Source organism: Xyrauchen texanus, chromosome 35 (assembly GCF_025860055.1).
Source record: "Xyrauchen texanus isolate HMW12.3.18 chromosome 35, RBS_HiC_50CHRs, whole genome shotgun sequence".
NCBI classification, from domain to species: Eukaryota; Metazoa; Chordata; class Actinopteri; order Cypriniformes; family Catostomidae; genus Xyrauchen; species Xyrauchen texanus.
The window spans coordinates 5,011,994-5,037,279 of NC_068310.1; the positions used below are offsets into that span (position 1 = coordinate 5,011,994).

The 25,286-nt window shown below is 40.9% G+C and overlaps 1 protein-coding gene across 1 annotated transcript in view; it reads left to right on the top strand.

Annotated features, from left to right (window-relative positions):
* The window catches only part of LOC127628661 (PR domain zinc finger protein 5-like), a 100,621-nt gene that overhangs the window by 17,183 nt on the left and 58,152 nt on the right, over positions 1 to 25,286 (top strand). The window contains 4 exon segments of the mRNA XM_052105443.1: positions 11,949 to 12,128; positions 12,980 to 13,143; positions 13,451 to 13,572; positions 19,023 to 19,102. Of these exon segments, the coding sequence (XP_051961403.1) occupies positions 11,949 to 12,128; positions 12,980 to 13,143; positions 13,451 to 13,572; positions 19,023 to 19,102 (546 nt within the window).

Sequence of the window (25,286 nt, forward strand, 5' to 3'; positions counted from 1 at the left end):
CAGGTCATACAGCGAGTAATTCCCATCTCATAGCATACTTCCATTTTATTATCATTCAGGCATCATCAAAGAGCAGAAATTCGTTGGCATGTCTTCACTAATCATTCACTCATCGTGGTCAGACCACTACAGCAACAACTAATCAGAACCAATATGATCGACAGCGTAAATGCCGGAATTCACCCATACATGTTTAGGCATGCGTGTATCTGGTCTCCGGAATATGTCAGAGACAATGGTAACTTGGCACATCAGCCGTCGAATCAGCTATCAAGCACATTCGGAAGGAGATTTGCAAATATTCACAAAATATAAAGTGCGATACTGCATCTTCAGGTCGTAAAGGTGGGACATGAGCAGCCGGAACTGATCCATGCTCGAGAATCACATTCTTGAAGATCCTGATTCATATCAACAAACATTCACAAAGCAGTCTCGTGCAAGATGATTTGCACAAACATGCACACATTTTTGTATGTTTTGGGGCACACCTCCAAAAACGAAACTGTCCACTGCATCTTCAGGGCTCTATGCCGGGAGTACATGAAGACTATCATGTTCCTTTTACAGCCAACATCTAAACTCTCATGAAGCTGAGACATTATTCTTCCCACTGTATTTGCTCCAGCTCGAGGAATGAGAGAGAGAAGAGAGAAAACACACAACAACAACCCACAATGAGCCATGTCTCTAGAATTCTAGACATCACACACATTCTCTAACCATGCAAGCTTCCCCCCTAAAGAAACATGACAGGATCAGGTCTATTTTCACGTCGTTCCCTGGTCAGTTTGGGTCTCCTAACGCAATCTCCAGCGCCATCAGGCCACCTCAATTTTGCCATGCTTATCATTCCTCAAGGCCACTCTGCCGTTTTTCCGCCTCCTCACACTAGCTCATTCCATAGACAGCCTCTCCTACCCACCAATCAATGATGGCTGGCGAGAATCTCCGCATGACACGCCCCTATTTCTCGGACATGGCTTCCTCCATAGGATTCAGGGGTTGCCGTCTAGGACCATGGTTCACAGCGGAATGGCCAGAATTATACTTTCTTCAATATAGCTTCCTACGCTCCAGACGCTCTCTTCGTAAGTAATCCCATTGCTAGATATTTCATAATTGAATGTATTTAACAAATGTTCTCGATCTACAATCCCAGTCTTGATGCGGCTCAGCGGAGGGAAGAAAGAAATGACACCGAGACCCAAGCTTCAAATCCTACCTCGCCATTCGTACAGCACTTCATCATATGGTCCAGCAAACAACCTTCCCCTCTACCCTCCAATGAAATTGTTCTTTACCCTATATGGGGTAAAATATATGTTTGAGTTCAGAAATAGGAAATACATTCCCAGAACCACTGCAGCCTCGTTCCGCGATGACACAGCATGCTACATCTACAAAATAAGTTTAAAATAGGCCTTTCTTATTCCACACCCATCATCACGGCCATGGGTTCCCTCCAGAAACTCAAACGCATCGTAGTGATGCGACAATTCCGCAGTCGTTACTACAATCAATAAAGTCTGGCCCTCCTCGAACCATCATATCCCCTATGAGACGTCTGACATGGCAGAGCATTTCCTGTAACTTCATCATCCCAGCCAAACACATTCCCTGGTTTTTCAACGTAGTGTCTGACCCCCTCCCTCGCTTCGCAGGAGTTCCACAGACCAGCTCTACGGGCACCCTTCGAGGTATACTGGAATCAACAATGAACTGCAATCAACTACTCTCCCCAATCGTACCTGAAATGGTCAACTTGACCCAAATCTCATGCACAGTTCCTTCGCATAGGTATTGCTCAAACCAGCCGCCCTCGCCGGAAGCTTGCACCATAACGAGATGGCTTTCAACAAGGTATGGCACGACAACATCGCCATTATCGTATGGCGTTATGTATGCTGTTCACTCTGGCAAAGATAACCATCAAATAACTTTCCCTCGTCGGAGGGTTTTCATATCAAATGTTTTCTTTCAACAAAGGGATTGCACGCAATGTCGCCATTATCATATGGCTCTACACACGTTGTCCCCTTCGGCAAAGATACCTCAAAGAACTTTTCCCTCGCCGGAGGGTTTTCATACCAAATGTCTTTCAACGAAGGGACTGCACGCAACGTCGCCATTATCGTATGGCTCTACACACGTTGTCCCCTTCGGCAAAGATACCTCAAACTACTTTCCCTCGCCGGAGGGTTTTCATATCAAATGTTTTCTTTCAACAAAGGGATTGCACGCAACGGCGCCATAATCGTATGGCTTTACGCATGTTGCTCACCTTTCGGCAAAGATACCTCAAACAGCTTTTCCCTCGCCGGAGGGTTTTCATACCAAATGTCTTTCAACGAAGGGACTGCACGCAACGTCACCATTATCATGCAAATTTGCAACTTCGCCAGAGGTATTGAAAATTTCACGTCAAATTCTGATGCTCGCATCTCTTAATTCCTCCTCCAGAATGAACACTCAACACAAGACCTGGTTCGTACCAAACTGGATCATCTCTTTTGGGGGTAGTATACTACTTTCTCTCTTTTTGGGGGTAGGCTCTTCGCCACTGCCTGTACCCTACCGGGTACAACTCCCTCGGACTACCGGACGGGGCCTACGCCAAAGAGAGCGACCTCACCTCCCGTTTTACATCAATCAAATAAATGGCATCTCAAACTTCACTCAAGCCTGCGTGTCTTCCCGATAGAAATGGAAGTGGAGCGTAGTTATAGCGGGAAGACCAGCAGGTGTACATCATCACATCATTAGCTGGGTAACTCCTAGCCAATCGCATGTAAGCCAATGCTTTATAAGTCCGCTCACAATCTATCACATTGCTGTTTCGGTGTGCTAACACTGCAACCTCCACCACCACCAGCTGAGCCCTGTCCCACAGGGGGGTAGGCTCCTCGCCCCTGCTTCCTATCTCCGGCAGGACATGATGGTTCTGGGTACAACTCCCTCGGATTGAAGGACGGGGTCTACGCCAAAGAGAGCGACATCACCTCCCGTTTTACATCTATCAAATAAATGGCATCTCATACTTCACTCAAGCCTGCGTGTCTTCCCGATAGAACAGCATTTCCCGGTGGCTCTGCAGTATTAAGAGCTGGGTTGTATCTTCTTTTGTTTGAGCGTCCTGCGTCACTCTATAGAATCACTCATTTATAATAAAAAAACATATATACATGGAATAAACATTTAAATCCCACAACCACCCCTCCCAATCCCCAACCCCGCCCTGACCCCCAACAAACATACTTGTGGTTGCATATTAGTATATACACAAAAAAGGCAAACAAACGTTTCCCAACAAACAAATCCAAGTTACCCCTTCTTCCAAATGACACCTCTTCAAAATCCATCACCCTCCCCATCTCCATGCACCACTCCCGAAATGGGGTACCCCAGCTCTCCTCCAACTCCTCAAAGTAATGTGCCTGGCAGTCATCACACTGGTCAAAACCCAATTCTCTGTTTGTCTATTCCCCACATTGATGACCTCCCCATCACCCAAAACACAGAGCCTAGGGCAAAAGTAAACCCGAGTGCCCAACTTATCACACACAAAACTCTGAACCGTCAAGTACAACTCATGGATCTCAACACAAAAAACATGGGCCATGTCTTCATTCTCCTGTTGGCATTGCCAGCAGGTGGGTGTGTCTTTAATACCAAGCCTATACAATCTAGAGGGGGTCCAATAAAATCTGTGTAAACTCTTGAATTGTATAAGGCACACACCCTTGCATCTCTAGGTGCAGACTTGATGTTTATTAGAATTCTAGCCCTCACGCCCTCCACCAATACCAAGTTTAAATATTTCTCCCCTAATCTCTTGATAGAATCTAAGCAGACTCTGATTTAGCAGGGAGTAATACACTGATGCCTCATGACTTTTTACAAAAGCAGTAATCACCATTCCCAGATAATCTGCTGCTTTAGGGGGTGTATGCTACCCCCAAAAATAGAACAGAGCAGGTGGTGGAGCAATAATGATAAAACAGAGATCTGGGAATCCCAAAATGTTGAACTAAAATTTATTAATACATAATTTTGGATTCTACCATTGCTTTAGGCAAAAATTAAATAAATGTCTGAATTAAACACTTTTATCCATACCAAGAGCAAATGAGAGATAACGGGGTGCAACTTAACTTCTCCGATTAGTTTAATAGAAAGGCTTTGCAATGGCGAAATCGGGGCAAGAACTTCCTGTTCAATACAAAACCAGAGAGTGGCTCTCTCAGGTGGAAGCGTCCAATGAGCCAAATGTCTGAGGCCGAATGCATAATAATAAAAAATTCTTTGGTAGGCCTAGCCCACCTTTGTCAATCAGCCTATGTAATTTATTGAAATGTAATCTGGGACATTTACCATTCCAAATGAAGGACTTTGCTATGCTATCAAATTGCTTGAAATAAAAGAAGGGGACATCTACAGCGAGAGATTGTAGCAGGTAGTTACATTTTGGAATACAATTCATTGTAATAACATTAACCTTCCCAATCGTAAATATATGTAATGAAGCCCACCTGCCCACATTGCTTGAAAACCTTTTTTATTAAAGGGTCCAAATTAACTCACAAATTTGCTGTGAATAAAATGCCCAAATACTTAATGCCCTGTTTGGGCCAATGGAAGGCACCCGGCTGAAAAGCTGTTACCGGGCAGCACTCTGTCTTAGCCAAAGCTTCAGACTTAGACCAATTGACTCTGTATCCTGAGAATTTAGAAAAGGAATTAATAATTCAGTGGAGGAAAGGCATAGATCTAATGGGGTGAGATAGGTATAACAAAATACATCTGCATAAAGCATAAGCTTATGCACTATACCTCCTGCCACCACCCCTGGGAAATCATCTTCCTTTCTTATGGCGGCTGCTAATGGTTCCAGGGCAAGTCAGAACAATAATGGGGAAAGAGGGCAACCCTTTGTACATGGATAATGGACCTTACAGATTCTTCTCAGACAGAAGACTCGAGACAGGGCATACGGCTTGAGATTCTTGGACCCTGGGTGGTAAGTAAGTGTAAACTCAAAGCCGTTCAGAAGATTGCATGTTGTATGTACTCAAGGTTCTTGAGGTCCGAAGGACTTGAAAAGGATGAGTCGTACCCTCAAGCCAATGTCTCCACTCCTTCAGTGCTAGTTTACTGCCAATAGTTCCCGGTCCCCTACATCATTATTTGTTTCGGCTGATGTAAGGCGATGTGAGACAAAAGCACATAGGTGAAGCTGCTCATCCTTCCCTCTTTGAGAAAGCACAGCTCCCACTCCTACATCCGAGGCATCCACTTCCACAACAAATGGAACTTCAGCTTCAGGCAGAGAGAGAATGTGTGCTGAGGTAAACAGACGCTTGAGCTTGGTGAAGGTGGCCTCGGCTTCGGGGGTCCACTGGAAACGGGTGTTGCTTGCTTTGGTGCTGAGAGAGGTGATGCCGCAGAGCTGAAATTCTTGATGAACATCTGATAAAAATTTGCGAAGCCAAGACTGGACTTCCTTGACTGAGTTGGGAGTGGGCCACTCTGACACAGCCTTGACCTTGCTGGTATCAATGAGCATGTGGCCAGGTTCAACTATGAATCCCAAGAATTGCACCTTAGTGGTATGGAACTCACATTTATCTGGCTTGACGTACAGATGATTCTCCAAGAGGAGTTTGAGCACTAGTCTTACTATTATTATAATATAATAATGAGCGATCAACAAAGCAAACGATGTGTGTTTCCATGCTTACGTCCTATGGCTGAATCAGACACACACCAGTTTTGCCTTGTTTGTTTGGGGGAAGAGCACGCTGCTCTTGCGTTGGAGGGAGGCTAGTGTGAGCATTGTGAGCTGTTCACAGTGAAGATGCTACGTGCTCGTCTTGCTTTCTTCCAAGAGCCAGCACCCACCATTCCATTGTGGGGCTCACGTATGGATCTGGCAGAGGAGCTAGAGATGGGTCCGTCCCTACCACTCGCTCTCTCTCCAGTGTGCCCCGGCACACCTCTTCGGTTCATGAGGGGGACAATGAATCCCTTGGGTCTGCGGACTTTGAGTTGCCTACCTCTGAGCATTCCTCACATTATGACAAAGCGGTTGTGGAATTACTCAAGGTTGTTACTTGTGCGGTGGCTAGATTACAGCTAGACTGGCCACGCAAACAAGAGACCCCCAAACGATAGAAACTAGAAGACAAATTTCTGTCTGGTGGCCAGGGGAAGGAAACACTAAATTAGTCTCTCCCCTTCTTTGAAGAACTCCATGATGAGTTAACTCATTCATGGGGGAAACCTTATACTTCCCGTATTTCCCGTATCTTAATCGCGGGTGCTAAGGTAGAAGTTGGTCTTTTCAATGATGATGCTGAACTAGGTGAGAGATAGCCCACAAGCGTCTCTTCTACCTATATGATGATGCCACAGGTAGAAGAGACGCTCGTGGGCTATCTCTCGCCTAGTTCAGCATCATCGTTGAAAAGACCAACTCTACCCACAAAGCCATGTAGAACCACATCAAAGCATGTTGGGAATGCTTATCAAGCAGTAGGTCAGGCTGGTGCCATGCTACACACCATGGCGGTGTTACAGGCATACCATGCTGATCTGTTGAAGGACCTGAGTGCAGATAGTACAATCAATGAGGAAGCATTCTCAGAGCTTCACTGAGCCACAGATTTATCTCTCTGTGCAACCAAGTAGATCGGCCGTTCAATGGCTGCTTTGGTCAGCGCGGAGAGGCATCTGTGGCTAAACCTCAGAGTAGGACAGAGTATTTCTACTTGATGCCCCAGTCTCACCTTCCGGCCTGTTTGGCGATTCAGGGAATACAGTCACCACCAGGTTTCGGGAGGTAAAAAAAAAAAGAGGAAGCCTTTGTGCAATTCCTTCCACGCTGCACTCAGGGGGAGGGGCTGCCAGCCACCAAGCCTCGCACCGGTCCTTCTAGAAGGGAGGGCCAGAAACAAAGTGTGGCCTCTCCCCCTTGTAAAGATTGGCGACCACTTCGTCACTCTCAGCAGCCTCCAAAGCAAGACTTCAGGACCATTATTTCCAAAAAGAAGTCCTGGTGATCTTGCGCCCAGCCTTGTGGGGGTAGCCCCCCTCGGGACGAGGTGCGCAAAACATCTACCTGCTCCTTCCCGACACCCCCACAAAAACTCTCCATCCCCACAGTCTCTGGTGTTTCGGGGAGCGGCGGTTTCCAGCTAAATGTTAGGCATCCCCTCAACGGGACGTATCAAAATTGGTACCCATTTCAGAGAACCTGGCAGTGTGGAAGCTACTGCCGGGTATTTCTATGTGGATCCTAAAGACAGTAGGAAAGGGCTACAGAATTAAATTTGTTCGTCATCCTCTGCTTTTCAATGGTGTGGTCCCACACCGTGAAACCTGAACAACCACATGTACTGTCAAAAAAGCTGCAATATCTTCTGGTCAAAGGGGCCATAGAACATGTTCCCCTTCTAGAAAGAGAGTCAGGTTACTACAGCATATACTTCCTGGTTCCCAAGAAGGATGGGGGATTGCGTCCAATTTTAGATCTTCGAGGCTTGAAGCGCTCAGTTCAAGGCACTCAAGTTCAAGATGTTAACTGTCAAGACGTTCGTGTCATAAATTCAACATTGCGATTGGTTAGTCACAATCGATCTCATGGACACATACTGTCTTATAGAAATACTGCCACAACACAGGAAGTTCCTGTGGTTTGCTTTCGGGGGCAAAGCTTACCAATATCGGGTTCTTCCATTCGGCCTAGCCTTATCACCTCGCACATACACAAAGTGTATGGATGTAGCTCTGGCTCCATTGTGACTCCAGGGCATCCGTCTTTTGAATTATATAGATGACTGGCTGATACTAGTACAGTCACGAGAACTGGCATTGCAGCACAGAAATGTTGTCCTAGCTCATCTGGTTTCTCTGGGGTTGAAAAGTGTTCTCTCTCCTGCCCAGAGAACGACATTGTAAAGGGATCAATGGAAAGGAGGAGGCGAGAACCGGCTTGACAATATAAAGAATAGTTTTAATGATTATCTTAAAAGACAAACACACACATGACGGACATGTCCGTAAATGATCTCTCTCTCCCGCACGATCCTCTGCAGTCGACCTTAATCCCTCTCGGAGGCTTAATTAGCCTAATACGGGGCCGGGTGTGTAGGATCACGACCCGGCCCCGCCCTCCGCCCTGCCACAGACATATTTAGGGATTGTATGGAATTAGATCACGATGTGTGCACAGCTGTCTCCCACTCGAATCGAGACCATTCAGAATACCTTGAGCAAAGTCTAGACCAAGATCGTTCTGTTCTTCAGTATCAACGGATGTTAGGTCTCATGGCATCTAAGTCCTTGGTGATCCCCATGGGCCTTTTGCATATTAGACCATTCCAGTTGTGGCTTAAAGCCAGGGGATTTCATCCAAGGGCCAATCCCCGAAGGCAGATAAGTGTTACGCACCACGGGCTACATACCCTCTCTATGAGGCTTAGACCCCGGTTCCTCACCTTGGGTCCCACTCTAGTTGCGTCTTGCCGGCGCAGATTGTTAACGAAAGACACCGCCCTGTCGATCTAGGGAGCAGTCTTAAATGGTCGTCCAGCTCAAGGGGAATGGGAGGGTCATCAGCTCAATTGGCACATCAACTGTATCGAGTTGATGGCTGTATTTCTGGTCCTGAAGTACTTCCTCCAGCATCTTAGAGGCTGCCATGTCCTGGTGCGGGTGGACAACACAGCGGCAGTCTCTTACATAAATCCCCATGGAGGTCTGCGGTCGTGCCAGCTAAATAGACTAGCCCGGCAGATTTTCCTTTGAGCCCAGGGCAAGCTCCTTTCACTCAAAGCAGTATATATCCCTGGATGCCTGAATGTGGCAGCGGATTTACTGTCCAGACAGAAAATACCGACGGGAGTATGGAAACTCCACCCCGAGGGAGTGAATCAAATCTGGTTAAGATTTTAAGAAGCAGAGGTTGACCTTCGCCTCCCAACAGAAAGGGCAATGTCCCTTCTACTTCTCTCTGAGTCACCCAGCCCCCCTGGGTCTGGACGCGATGGCACATACATGGCCCAAAATGTGCCTGTATGCATTTCGTCCAGTTTCTCTGCTCCCGGGAATATTAGCCAGAGTTCGCCAACAAGCATCTTGCCTCTTACTGATAGCGCCCAGTTTGCCGAACGGAGTATGGTTCTCAGAGATAATATCTCTCCTAGATGGCTCACCTCAGGCGATACTGGAGAGGAGGGACCTTCTGTCTCAAGCGCAGGGGACAATATTTCATCCCCAGCCCGAGCTGTGGAACATTTATGTTTGGCCCCTGTATTGAGACCATTCTGAGTGCTATAGAATAACCTACATACATACAGACATACATAGTGTGTTAGTCAACAGCTTTGCTTAAAGCTTTGAAACAAATGTAGACAGCAGATGTAATGAGAGAGGTGTATGAAGTGAGTCGTTTATGTTATGTTTATGCAAACTTATGTTGAAAATTTAAATCAGGTCAATTTTTATTTCATGTTATGTTTAAGGGGCATTTATTCTGACTTTTGCAGGGACAAGAATTGTTTAAGAAAGCACTGCAATGCATCTGTAAATTAAATATGTCCACCAGCCCTGCATAAACAGTGCGCTCTGAGGAAGTCGAGTGCATGAGCTGTTGATGATTCTATGATCGTAACAGCAAAATCAAGAGAACAGACTCTGCGTTTCATCACACACGCCACTTCTATCCACATCAGCCTGTGGATAAACCTGTGACTGTTTTAGGAAATGCAGGTCTTATAAAGCCATTATTCAGAGGTCCAAGTGTTTGACCTTTGACCTTAATCAGTTTCCCCTTGTGTGAATGTTTGATTGCAGCTCCCAGCGGCTCTTGTGTTTTGTTGTCTGTTCAGTGTCAGCTGACACCTGAAGGCTTTTCAACATATAATTAAATTAATTCCCTTAATGATAAGACATTTAACTCAAATTTAAACATATGTTTTACAATTTCACATTAAACAGTTGACACTGGTGTTATCTAAGCACATATTTTGTTTAGCAGTAGGAACAATGTTCATGCCCCACACAGTAAAATTACATTAATACTTTACAAAATGGTTCCATTTGTTAACATTATTTAACAACATTTCTGCAGTTAACATTAACTAATTAACTTAATGTTAGTTACAACCTATACTATTACATTTTTAAAATCAAAAGTTGTGTTAGTTAATGTATTAGTTAATGCACTATAAACTATCATGAACTAATATTAAACAATTATATTTTTATTAAATAACATTATAATTAATGAAGGCTGTAAAAATTGTTTGTTCATGATACCTTATGCATTAACTAATGTTAACGAATGGAAACTTTTTTTAAGTTAACAAAATTACATTAATTGTGAATTGCAAACATGTATTTGTATTGAGAACAGTTATTAACAAGTATTAATATTAAAGGTCTTTGTGACACACTGGTATGCAGTAAAACCATGAGAGCATCACACACAGCAGAGATACGTTGACAAATAAGAAAAATATGTACATTACATGCTTTAAAATTGTTCCAGTGAGAAATCATTAATTTTTAGGATTTGTTTACTAAAAACAAAACAAAACAAAAAACAACAACAACAATACAAATTCTAGAGCAAATAGTTTTCCTAAAAATGTATGTCGACCTATGTGGACAGAGGGACTAAGTTGTGAAATTTTAAATAATACCAAGCTATAGAAAGCCAATCATGTTAAAATAAAATGTAGCATTACAAAATTCTGAATCTATGTACTGATTATCATTGCCCCATGTCTGCCAAACATGTTGTGTGGTCCAAACATCATCTGCAGCCTGTAACTGAACTTTTGGTTGGATTTTAGGAGTGAATACACTTCGATGCAAATATGATGTCCCAGACTTGGTCTCTTGCTGCCAATTTAGTGAATGACTTAACCACCAGGTGTGCTGTCTGTCTGCACTGGTCTCAGAACAGTTCGAAATGCACCTTATTTTCATCCTAACTCAATATAAAGCCTCTGAAAGCATCATTTTTAATCTTTTGGATGAATACATTTAATCTCAATGTGAAAATGCACAGTAAATATACAGGAATGTATTTACTAATGTTAATGAAAAGAACTGTATTGTACAGAGATAACAAAATAAAATATTTGTTAAAATTAAAATAAATAATATTTATATTAAAATGAAGCAAAATTACCCACAGATATTTTAATGTTGAAAGTTATAAAAAATATCACAAAGCCTTTTTAAACAATTTTCAAAATTATTCTTTTATTTTCTCCCCTTTTTCTCTCCAATTTGGAATTCCCAATGCATTCTCTAAGTCTTCATGGTGGTGTAGTGACTCACCTCAATCCAGTTGGCGGTGGATGAATCTCAGTTGCCTCCACGTCTGAGACTGGCAACCCGCACATCTTTTCATGTAGCTTGTGGAACATGTTACCGTGGAGACATAGCGCGTATGGTGGCTTCACGCTATTCTCCGCGGCATCCACGCACAACTCACCACACACCCACCAAGAGCGAACCACATTATAATGACCACGGGGATTTTATTCCATGTGATTCTACCATCCCTAGCAACTGGACCAATTTGGTTGCTTAGGAGACCTGGCTGGAGTCACGCAGCACACCCTGGATTCAAACTTGCGATTCCAGGGGTGATAGTTAGATAGATAGATAGATTGCATGTTGTAATGATAATTTTATTTTTGAGTCAAGACTGATAGGTAATGTAATCTATGTATTTGTAATCCTAAAATAATAACTGTAGTCATATTACAAACATTTAAAAATGCAACCTAATTACAAGAACTTGATTTTTGTAATCTGATTATGTTATCCATATTACATGTTGTCCATTACAACCCAGCACTGTATCCCTATTAGAGAGTCAAAAGACAGGGACACTAACTCCTGTTAGCTGACTGTGTTTGTTTCAACAGGATGGAGAGAACATCTATTTGGCTGTGGATGACATTGAGACAGATACAGAGCTTCTGATTGGCTATCTGGACAGTGACATGGAAGAAGAGGACGATGAGGAAGATGAGAACATCACAGATGAAAATGAGAACAATAAAGATGCCAAATACCTCAGCACAGAAACAGGTGTTTATGTGTGTGTTTTTGTGTGTGTGCAGAGTTCTTTCCTGAAGATTTTTTCCTTTACTAGAATTGTTGTGCTGTTATTATATTATTTGCTAATACAAACCTTTATAATCTTTTTTTGATTTAGCAGGCACTTATTATAGACACCAGTTGTAATTATCAGTGTGAAACTTGACCCACGCCGTTAGTGTTACGCAGATGAATGATCCCTAAAATCATGCAGTGTGTTTTTGTTACTGTTCTAAGTAAAAAGCCAGATGATAACAAAATCCCATAGACTTTCATTAAAGAAGGATCCTAGACAACACTCTAACATGGAGCAGGCAAGATTGGCCCTGATGAGCACTACTCCCATTTTCTTCCAAATATCTGGTTGACATTTTCTGTTTTCAATAGGGATGAAAGTATATTGAAATTCTGGCCAAGACGAATAATGATTCTTTTTTTATTTTGTTATGTCTAATAACCAAAATGATAACAGATATTTTAAATCTATACTGTTTATCTACATTTAATCCAATTCAAGTAAAATCTGTATTGAAATGTTATAATGTACAAAAGCAAATATGGAAAACTGTTTAATGCATTTGAAACCTGTATACTTTTGTATTAAATATATAATGGACAGTCAGTTAGTAATTATTACCATAAAAGGGTGATGAGGACCCCAAAGTGGAGATAAACTGTATATTGTGCATTCCTTAAAATATTTTCAATTTTTTTGCATGTTATTTGTTATATCTTTACATTTTATAATATACTATAAATATAATTATATTTTATTATTTATCTTCATATCCATTGAAAAACTCAGTCCCACTGGTTCATAAAGTAAGCATGTGTGTCTGTAGAGTTGGTGATTAAGAAGGAAGATTATCAATGTCTGCTGTGTGAGAGCAGTTTCCCAAGTGAAGATGTGTTAGCTGAACATCTACAGAGTCTTCATCACAGAGGAAGTGCTGAAGACAAAGAGTTTAAATGCCGTTCATGTGGAAAAGAGTTTCCTGTCAAACAGGCCCTGCAGCGCCAGTCAGTAGCACAAACACACACTTATAATATACAGTTCATTAACATTTCATGTGTAGTAATGCTGATGTATTGTTGTTTGTTTGTAGTGTCCTTCACTGTACAGAGAGATCGGCTTCATCAGGAGACCCTTCAAAAGCTCATCAGTGTGCTCTGTGTCACAGCACCTTCTCTTCAGAGTCCAGGTACATCAAACCAGGGCTGTCACCTGCTTAAGTATCAAAATACAATCATGCTCAATTAAAGGGTTAGTTCATCCAAAAATTAAAATTGAACTATCCCTTTAAACTCTAATTATGTGTGTTTGTAGTTTTGAGCAACATAAAGAGGCATGTAAAGGAGATGGTCGGTTCATTTGTAAGGCTGAGAGCTGTGGCAAACGATTCAAGAATAAAGACGTCCTGAAGAAACACAAAGGCAACATCCACACAGGTTAGTTAGACACATTCACAGACACACACACACACAGCTGAAGCTAGTGTGAAATTACCTCTCAGTAATGAGAATCTAATCAGCGGCTGTTTAACATCTTCATTAATCTGTTCATTTCTGATCCGCTCTCATGCCCTCCATCTGTCATATAAATGTTAAGCACTTTCTCTCTCTCGCTACTCTCATCTTTTCAGTACTCACTCCCTTGTCTCTCTGCCAGAAGGGCATACATCTGAGAAAATTACTCAAAGACCCATAATCGCTGATGAAAGCATATACCAGATGTTTGCAATATTTTTGTCATTAATTGATATTGGACAGTTTGGCAACATGCAAGTCAGTCATATCACCGACTGAATCCATCAGAATGAAGCTTGTGAAAATGCTTATAGATTTTCATAAGTGTCTGAGTGTTTTGCTATAGTAAGAGTGTTTAAAGATGCACTCAGTAACTTTTTGTTTGTGTCATCTTGAACTTACAGTGACACCTAGTGGTGTGGCTGAAGCATCATTCAAAATCAATGGGGTTCAGTTATAGATGCCATTTTAGAAATTCACTGTTCAAAATCAGCCATGATTAATTTAATCCAAGAGTGAAATTGTCCAATAACAAGATGGTTCCTGAGATTAAGTGAGTAGTATTTGGCTGGTCATGTGATTCTAAAATGGCAGCCCCCATGAGGGCGCCCCTGCCCCATGTAGAATAAAACAGCTTTTATAAGGTTACTGATATGACGAGAGTCTTTTTTATACAGATGTTGCAAAATTACAATTAATTTCTTTAGAAGTTAAACTTTTAATGGTGAATACATTACTGAGTGCACCTTTAAAGGACTAATATAATGGAAAACAGGATTATTCTTACTCTTTTGAAATGAAAAGAGTTTGAGGATTATTCTTACTCTTTTGAAATGAAAAGAGTTTGATGAACTTTTTATCTCATTATTTTTCAGCCATTTGATGATATTCAATATATGAATTGAATTGCAGCTGAGCACTCACATCATAGACATCCAGTCAATTTCGGATTGCATGCATGCTCCCCACTGTTTGTCTTTTTTTAGGGTTCCCACTTGTCTTGGAAAACATGGAATTTTGCAATGCAGTTTTCCAGTCATGGAAAAGTCATGGAAAATGAGAAAAATACCTAAATGTCCTGGAAAATAATGATTATCGTTAGCTACCAATCGTGTGCTTGGCAATCGCGGTCCAACTGAGGCAGATGGCTTGATTTGGTTACAGCTCAAATCAAATCAAAATTAAATCCCTTTATTGTCACTCAACCATATACACAAGTGCAACAGTGGGTGAAAGTCTTGGGTGCAGTTCCAAGCAACATAGCAGTCATGACAATTACAGTAAACACCTGATTTACACATAATGGCCAATCGTTTGCTTGGCTACAGCAGCGTGTGCACAGTGAGAAGCGGCACTCATGAAACTTCTCATTCATAAACAAACTGAATGACCTGGTACATGTACCGACCAACTGAATGAGAGAGGCATGTTGTTTGTTTACTTCAGCATCAGTATGTGAGTCTACATTGTTCATCATGGAGAGAAAAAGGCGGAAGAGCTATTAATGCATAAAAGTGACTGATGTTTATACACATTGAGAGGCTTTCACATGACTCGTATCAGCACTGCCGAATACATAAACAGCTTAACACCAAAGTGTTTTTCACGCACGTTTTTGCCTCACGCCAATGATGACTTTAAGATGACAAAGCTACAAGAAACATTTTACAACTGTCCATATTTATGAAGAGATATTGAATGTCTCATAATTTATTTTAATTAAATATTACCTTATCATTTCCGAGTATCTAGAGACCCCAGTTATTGAACTACAGTAATTACATTCACCAAAAAAAAAAAAAACGCTAAGACCTAATATTAACGAGTCCTCTTTATTCTCTGCAAACAAAGCAATTGACATTTTTTTCTCTTCCAAATACATGTTTTCAATGTTTATTGTGCACACCTCCCACTTTCTTGTGTGTCAAGGTCATAATTTCACCTCTCTGAGATGCATTCTGCAATGATTGTCATGTGAAGCACAAAGCACCGCTTGGCGCTGGCGTTGAGCGGAGCGTTGATGTCTCGTCTCAACTCATGTGAAATGCTTTTTATAATGACAAAAGGACATTATTGAAATTCAAAAATTATTATTATTAGGCTATTATTGTTGTCCTTTCTGATAAAAGTCAAGCTCAGTTCAAATGCTGTAGGAAAATGATACAGTAGATCTGCATGTTCTTATAATGCTTAAACATTATACTGGGGTGCCTGGGTAGCTCAGCGAGTATTGACACTGACTACCACCCCTGGAGTTATGATTTCAAATCCAGGGCATGCTGAGTGACTCCAGTCAGGTCTCCGAAGCAACCAAATTGGCCCAGTTGCTAGGGAGGGTAGTCACATGGGGTAACCTCCTCGTGGACACTATAATGTGGTTCTCGTAATGTGGGGCACGTAATTTATACTCATTTATATTATTAGACTATTATTGATGTATTTTTGGATGAAAAGTCATGCTCGGCAGTTCACAAACTGAAGGAAAACTATAGATCTGCTTTGTTCTTATAACGTATATAAAGTCTCTTGGCAGATTTTGGTCATGAACATCTCAAAATGATTCAGTGACTCACTCATAGCACATAAGACCTAGTTGCATTTCCAGAAGTGGTCACCAAACTAATCAATTAATGAAACTGAACAAATACCCTTTATTTTTGCAGCTAATTCTGCACAATTGTGCAGATCATTCTCTATACTTGAACCATTAAGATAGCTTAAGTTGGTGCGTTTAGCTTATTCTTTAAAAAAAACCCGGAAAACATGTTCGTGAATCATGGATCAGTAATTGTCTCAACTTTTTCGCATCTTTGCATCCCTGTGATTCTAAACTTTAGACAACGATGACAGTCGGACCACTGATTTAAAAAAAAAAAAAATGAATTCACATTGGGTTGATAGCGTGGTGATTCTGCCTTAGTACCTTGGGATGGTAATTCATTTTCAATAATGCAACATTCAGAGACAGTTTATACTGCGGTTACCACATGTAGTATGCGGAAAACACGGAATCTAGTCATAAAAATGGCATTAGCAATAAAACGCAAAATGTCATGGAATATGACATATTTGGATGAAAATTAATGTTTGAATGCACAATTAATCAAATTAAAATTGTGATATTTCCTAGTGTGATAATTAAACAAAACAAGACTCTGGCTTAATTTAATAAATATATAATCTGCAAGTGATGCAAGCTTCAAAATGAATGACACCTCATCGTGATCATCAAGCACACTCTTTTGTGTGTGAGATGACAGAGAGCACTCTGAAGAAAATCTCCTTGAAATGTCCTGGAAAATTATGCCTTGAAAAGAGTGGCAACCCTGTTTGTTGTCTTACAGAGCTCATATTTCACTTACAGAGATCACATATCACTTTGTGATTCTTTTGTTAATCATTCAAACTGTGGTGTTACGGTGAAAAAATGAACTATACAGTCTCATTTCTGAGAATCAGAGCTTTGATTTGATTTCTGACTTGTCTGTTTGTGCTATGTGAAAAATGTTTCTGTTCATACAAATATTTTTACATCACCTCTAGGTGGCACTCATTTTTTAGAAGAATCTCAGCTCTGGAGATCCATTCAATGCAAGTGAATGGTGGCCAGAACTTTGAAGCTCCAAAAAGCTCATATAGGCAGCATAAAATCAATCCATATGACTCCAGTGGTTCAATCCACATCTTCAAAAGTGATCTGATAAGTGTGAGTGAGAAACACATTTTCTTTTAACTAAATTTTTAAGTAATTTTTCTTACTATCTCCACTTTCATTGCCACATTTTTCTTTTGTTTTTTGGTGATTCGCAGTCTTCGTGCATATTGCCACCTACTGGTCGGGGAGGATAATTTATAGTAAAAAAAGTATTCAAATAGTGATCTTTTTCTCACACACACCTATTGTATCTTTTCTGAAGACATGGATTAAACCACTGGATTCATATGGATTACTTAATTACTGTCTTTAAAGGGATAGTTCACCCAAAAATTTAAATTCTCTCATGATTTACTAGCCCTCCTGGCCTCCCAGATATGTGTGACTTTCTTTCTTCTGCAGAACACAAATCATTTTACAAGTATATGTCACTGTCCATACAATGCATGTGAATGGGTGCCAACAATTTGAAGCTCCAAAATCCAAATAAAGGGAGCATAAAAGTAATCCATATGACTCCAATGGGTAAATCCATTATATGATAGGTGTGGTTGAGAAACAGATCAATATTTAAGTAATTTCTTGTCATAAATTCTCCTCCTTGCCAAGTAAGGGGCAATATGCAAGAAGAATGTAAATCAGCAAAAAGAGAAGAAAGTGAAAGTGAAGGAAATAGGAATTAAATTCTCACCACACCTATCATATCACCTCAGAAGACATGGATTTTACCACCAGAGTCATCTGGAGTACATTTATATTGCTCTTATGTGGATTTCAGAGCTTCAAAATTTTGGCACCCATTCACTTGCATTGTACTGACCTACAAAGCTGAAATAGTCTTCTAAAAATCTTAATTTGTGTTCAGCAGAAGAAAGAAAGTCATACACATCTGGGATGGCATGCAGGTGAGTAAATGATGAGAGAATTTCCATTTTTGGGTGAACTATTCCTTTAAATGCTTTTCTGACTGTATAATACTATGGGTGATAAAAATGGAAGCAAATTTGCAGAATAGGGCCTCTTTAAAGTGTTTAAGACATCAGTGTAGTGTTGAGGATGTTGAAACCGATCTTATTGAGGAATCTGATATCCACTTCCTGCTTTGTATGAAATACATGTTAGCTAACCTTTCACCTCTGTAAATAACTGTTTTTTTTCTTCTTTTCTTTAAGTGATTGCCTGTGTTTCAGGAATGTTCCAGTTTAAATAAGTTAAGCTTTGTGGCATGCTGTCGATTGCCATAGAAAACTATTTCAATTCGTCGCTCTGTTTTTAACAAAGCAAATATTGTGGATACAAAAATGCACATACAATGGAAGCAAAAGGGGCAATGCTAAAACTACACACTTTTCGAAAGTGTAGAAACAATCACTTACTAACCTTGTATGTGCAAGTATTACAACTTTTGCAAGAAAATGCAAGGACTTAAGAATGGCTGACATATAGAAAACTCCACCCTACAGGAATTACATCAGTAACACATCACCAGATGTTCATATGCAAAAAGGATGATAACCTTACAGGATGTCATGCCCCATAGACATCCATTGTATGATTTGAACTTGGATTGAAACCAGAAGTACTTTGTGGTGTTGAAACACAGTTTGAACTGATGCATTATGACCATTAGCAGCTCATTGTGCCATCAGCATGCGTGCTACTGCTGTATGTGATCTATGATGTATGTGTGTGTGTGTGTGTGTGTGTGTGTGTATAGGGAGTGCTCGCAGGAAGTTGATATGCACCATCTGTAATAAGAAGTGCTCATCCTCGATCAACCTGCAGGAGCATCGCAAGGTCAGATCATCTCTCCATAAATCTCTGATTCTCCGTCCATCTCTGCAATTTTTTTTCCTTTCGCCCATCTATTATGTCTTTAATCTGTCTCCTCTTTCCAATGTTCCCTTCTTCCCCTTCTAAATGAAACTGGACCTAACAACTTGCTAAACACTAATAATCATATTTTGTAATCTATTTTCCCCAACATATTATCTATAATATAGAAACCGCAATGTCCTCTGACATTTTGAACAGTATTTTCTCTCCAATGTGGAAACTCTGGTAAGAGGTAAGCACCTTGAGTTTGTGTAATTAATCAGTCTGTTGTGTCTCTCAGCTGTGATGAGCCTTAATGCTGAAGTTGTTAGTTTAAAGCCATTTAAAGCTATTTACTAGCTTTAGTAGTGCAGTAGTAATGCAAGCAATCACAGAGTGCTGTTGAATGTAAACACTGACTGATGCTGATTCACTTCATGTCACCAACTGGCTCATATGACACGCAAAAATGGCCTTTGCTTCCACCTGCTGACTAAAATATTTAAATATCACAAAATTAAATGTAAAGAGACAGACAGCTTTTAACACATCTGTACTGCTCTTACACTTTAGTTTAGAATGGCATGAATATAAGCGGAGTGATACAGAGTGAAGCATCAGAGTGCTGATGATGTGAGACCATCAGTACTCATAATGTTTCTCGTCCAATCATATTTGAGGACTGGAAATTATTGTTGTGTGTATATATATATATATATATATATATACACTCACCTAATGGATTATTAGGAACACCATACTAATACTGTGTTTGACCCCCTTTCGCCTTCAGAACTGCCTTAATTCTACGTGGCATTGATTCAACAAGGTGCTGAAAGCATTCTTTAGAAATGTTGGCCCATATTGATAGGATAGCATCTTGCAGTTGATGGAGATTTGTGGGATGCACATCCAGGGCACGAAGCTCCTGTTCCACCACATCCCAAAGATGCTCTATTGGGTTGAGATCTGGTGACTGTGGGGGCCATTTTAGTACAGTGAACTCATTGTCATGTTCAAGAAACCAATTTGAAATGATTCAAGCTTTGTGACATGGTGCATTATCCTGCTGGAAGTAGCCATCAGAGGATGGGTACATGGTGGCCATAAAGGATGGACATGGTCAGAAACAATGCTCAGGTAGGCCGTGGCATTTAAACGATGCCAAATTGGCACTAAGGGGCCTAAAGTGTGCCAAGAAAACATCCCCACACCATTACACCACCACCAGCAGCCTGCACAGTGATAACAAGGCATGATGGATCCATGTTCTCATTCTGTTTACGCCAAATTCTGACTCTACCATCTGAATGTCTCAACAGAAATCGAGACTCATCAGACCAGGCAACATTTTTCCAGTCTTCAACTGTCCAATTTTGGTGAGCTCTTGCAAATTGTAGCCTCTTTTTCCTATTTGTAGTGGAGATGAGTGGTACCCGGTGGGGTCTTCTGCTGTTGTAGCCCATCCGCCTCAAGGTTGTGTGTGTTGTGGCTTCACAAATGCTTTGCTGCATACCTCGGTTGTAACGAGTGGTTATTTCAGGCAAAGTTGCTCTTCTATCAGCTTGAATCAGTCGGCCCATTCTCCTCTGACCTCTAGCATCAACAAGGCATTTTCAGCCCACAGGACTGCCACATACTGGATGTTTTTCCTTTTCACACCATTCTTTGTAAACCCTAGAAATGGTTGTGCGTGAAAATTCCAGTAACTGAGCAGATTGTGAAATACTCAGACCGGCCCGTCTGGCACCAACAACCATGCCACGCTCAAAATTGCTTAAATCACCTTTCTTTCCCATTCTGACATTCAGTTTGGAGTTCAGGAGATTGTCTTGACCAGGACCACACCCCTAAATGCATTGAAGCAACTGCCATGTGATTGGTTGATTAGATAATTGCATTAATGAGAAATTGAACAGGTGTTCCTAATAGTCCTTTAGGTGAGTGTATATGTGTGTGTATAAATATAGTTGCACCCCTCCCCCCGTCCCTGTTTAATGCTCAAAAGATCTGCTTACCTTAACTATAATGCGATGGGTTAATGACATGAGAAGATGGTCAGAGGTGTCATATGATATATTTTTCATGATTTTGCATTGTCTCTTGTAGTTTAATGAGTACAGAGGCACATAAGTACATTCACAGCTTGAAGGTAGGAACTTGTATATCTGTAAATGAATTACTCTTCGTTTAAAATCTCCCCACTCTGCCCACTCTGAACACTTTAAAATACTCATGATAGCATTTGATAACTCTGTATCCTGTAAATCCACTTCACTAATTTATTACACTTTGACTTCAACACCATAGATATCTACAGTGTATAGAACCGCTAGAACGGAAGTTACGAGACAAAATTTTCAAGATGGCTGTGCGCTAACATTAATTGTGTTTAACATTTTTAAGTGTTACACTTGATGATTTTTGAAGATTTTTTATTACACGGAAGTTCAACACTTCTTAAATAACGTCCATATTCATACAGGGTATGGTGATGGTAAAGCATTAAACATACATTTGTAAGATGCTGTCTTCACTGATATGTTGCTAGTTGCTACATTCTTTATTGTTTACAACTGATTTTTCAGAATAGCAAGGTTACTCTACCCCTTCCACTACGTCTGACAAGCTGCGAGTGCATGAAGTGTCCAACGTTTCACACACCCATTTTGTCGGTTAAAGGAGTGCATCATCGAGGTGCTCATTGTACACTTGTTTTTGTTGCATTTTCAGTGTTTACTCGCACAATTTACACTACAAAATGGTGTAGAATAGTGCAGAAGTGTGTGGTTTGGGATGCACCTATTTTCTAAACCAGGTACAGTAAGGATACGATTAAAAGACTAGCGATAAAGGTTTTTGTCCAAACTAGCCACTAGTAATATAGATGTAATAGTATTATAATGGATATGACAAGTTATTAGGTTTGGTCTTGGTGAAAGAGATCTGCTTACACTGTTGCTGGAGTGCAAGTAGAAAGTTTTAATACTTCTAGAACAAAGACATGCTGTGTCAAGCATGTAAAACATGTTGCTGCACACTTCGACATTCATACAGTCACCTTGAAGCAGATTTAGACAGTTGTTGCTTGGGAGGAGGAGGGTTTCAAAGAGAAAACTCTTGTAGTGCTCTGCATTGAAACTAGCTATCTGCAAACTACTGAGGCCTTTTTTATATTAGACAAAGGGAAAGTATGCAAGTTGATTTACTAAATAGTTGATTGGCTTACAGGTTACGTGTTTAATGGACCTATCAGCTTTCGTTATATAGAGTTTCATGACTGAACTTAAAGTCATTTCATGTTTTTCTCTGTTAGATACAATTCACAAACTCACATGCTAAAACACTTGAATAGTGGTGCAAGAAACATTCACCTCTTTCATGCTGTCTATCAATCTGTCCTTTCTCTGTCTATCCAATACATGCTGGTCTTCATTTTTTTCCACTCTCTCTGGTTGTGGGATGATCCCCATTCCCTGTAATTTTCTTCACATCTCTTTCATTTTTTTTTTGAAAAGCTGGAATAAAAGACACGGATTCCTTTTAGACTCTCGTTCGGTCTTGTATGGAGTCCATCTCTGTCTCTCTCAGTAAGAGGTAGGCCTGATGTTGATGTTGTCAGGTTTTACAGAAAGGTTGTCTTTTGTTTCACAAGCTCATCCCTGTGGCCCTTGTGAAATTTAAGATTTGGAGAGAGCAGACTGCTCAACCTCACTGCTGGCGTCAGAGTTCCTTCTGCACAAAGACCTGAGAGATTACAGATAAAGAGCTGCGCAGACAAATCTTCATCTTCAAAATATCAAAAATTCAGAGCCTGTGCTCTCAAATATAGTTCAACTGTCAAATTCAGTTTCTTATCATTGTTCCTGAACAATTTCTTTTCTATGAAAAAGTGTCATAGAAGCACCACAAAATGACATGATTGCTTCATTAATTGAGTTTTTCATCTCACATTTGCTTTTTATGAAACTATTGGTTAGGTTTAAGGTTTTGGGTAGGTAGGTAGGTTTTGTTGATTTAAAACTCAATATAGCATTAGCCTTAAAACCCTCATGTTTTTGTGAGGATACTTAACTTGCTTTTAGCGCCACTCACCTCGGAACTGCTGCGATACATATGATGATCACATCATTTTTATGAGATCATGCTGTTTTTCAGTAAATTATTGCTGCTCAGATTATAATATCATTGAATTCAGATATTTAGAAACTCAGTATGTTACACATATGTTTGGACCAATGCAGATTATAGTAATATAAATAAACTTCACTGTTTGATTTTAAGTACATATTTATTTACTTTTGAATGATAAACAATTTTGGTACTGTGTTGGGTCACCACCTGATGTCCAATGTAAAATCTCTGTTCTAAAAGGAATAGTTCACCCCAAATTGAATATTTTCCCATTATTTACTCACTGTCCTGTTGTTCCAAACCCATATCTTGTTTTGGATGTGGAACTCAACCCCTTCATATAGATCTTTACCAGACAACAACAGTTCATAGTGACCATGTGATGTCAATCTCCAAAAAGGATAAAAGAGCACCATAAAAAGAGGCTGAAACTTTTGTAGAGTTGAGAGATGAGAGAAAAAAATTGATCTAATTGCAGCCTTTAATAGAAACTTATAAAACCAACACAAGGAACCAGAAAAACTAGAAACAAGAACACAAACACTACAGGAGACCATGGCAGCATTGGCGGATGACCAGGAGGTCACAGGGGCTCTGGTTAATAACCTGGATGCCACGAAGGATCCAGAGGACAGCCAGGAAACCAGGGGGGATCTGGCAGATGCCTAGGAGACCAATGGGGCGAGGCCAAGGTCAAGGCACTGCAGGACTAGGGTGAAGTCTAGGGACTGTGGGACTCAGAAAAAGTCAAGGCACTGGGGGACAATGACGAGGGCAATGGCCCCAAACCAGAAACCTCTGGGATAACCGAAGATGCGACCACCAGGACCACCGAAGCTGGGACCACTGAGACTGAGACCACTAAGGCTGGGACCATCGGAACCTCTGAAGCTGGGACCACCGAGGCTGGGACTACCGGGACCATGGAAGCTGGGACCACCAGGACTCCCGGAGCAGAGGGCAAAGGAGCCCCCATTGCAGAGACCTCTGCATCAGAGCAAGGAGTGAAGGGGCCTCTGTCACAGGGACCTTCAAGACCACCAGAGAAGGGAGCAGAGAGGCTTCCAATATAGGAATCTAAGGTCATCTTACACTTGCCTCCTGGCGGACCTGACTTGATCTGCTCTTTGAGACCCAAACGAAAAATGTCAGTAAGCTCAATGTCTCCCAAATTCACTATACTGGCTAAGATGCAAAACATCTCTGTGTACTCCTCGGAGTGGTCCATTCCGCTGTACAGGTTTAATTTTCTTATGATTGGACCGAGTTCCATGATTCCACTGCCTGTTCCTGCTGCACCAAACCAACATCTCACTCTGGTTTGGCCTGGAAAACACTATAATCAATTGCTCGGCCTAAAATTGATACAAAACAGACACTTCCTGCTGTCAGCGTTCACTCATCAGTGCTTATCAGTGCAGCCGTTTTGAGAGTGGAGCCTCTCCATGTGCAGCTGTCTGAATTTGGCTTTAACCTGCAAGAGCTACATCTGTGTTTGCTGTTTTGGCAAACGTTTGATCGTGGGACAGTGGTCAGGTACTGCTAATGTTTATGTAAAATATGTCCCACAGGCACTGTTCAATACAAATCTGTGGCATTTTCTTTCCTGAAGGAATTTTATGTTACACTTGCGTCCAATGAAACTGGATTTTATCTAACATTCATTACGTGTCTCTCTGGAATACCTCTGATTGGTCATTAGCAGCATTCTGTGATCAAATATTTTTTGTTTTATGAGCGCAAAACTTGATTTTAACTTTATCCCTGGCAACTGATTTCCTGGCACATTTTTTGTTGCATTATCAATAATGACCAACTGACTGTACATCATCCCTTACTTATCCAGAAGATAAATATATATTTGAACATGTTTTAAAAAAATAAAAATATGTTTAATACTAATTATTAAGATTCAACTTTATTGTCATTTTGCAGAGTAAAGGTACAGAGCCAATGAAATGCAGTTGTTTTCACATATCCAACTAAGCTGGGGTCAGAGCGCAGGGTCAGCCATGAAACAGCGCCCCTGGAG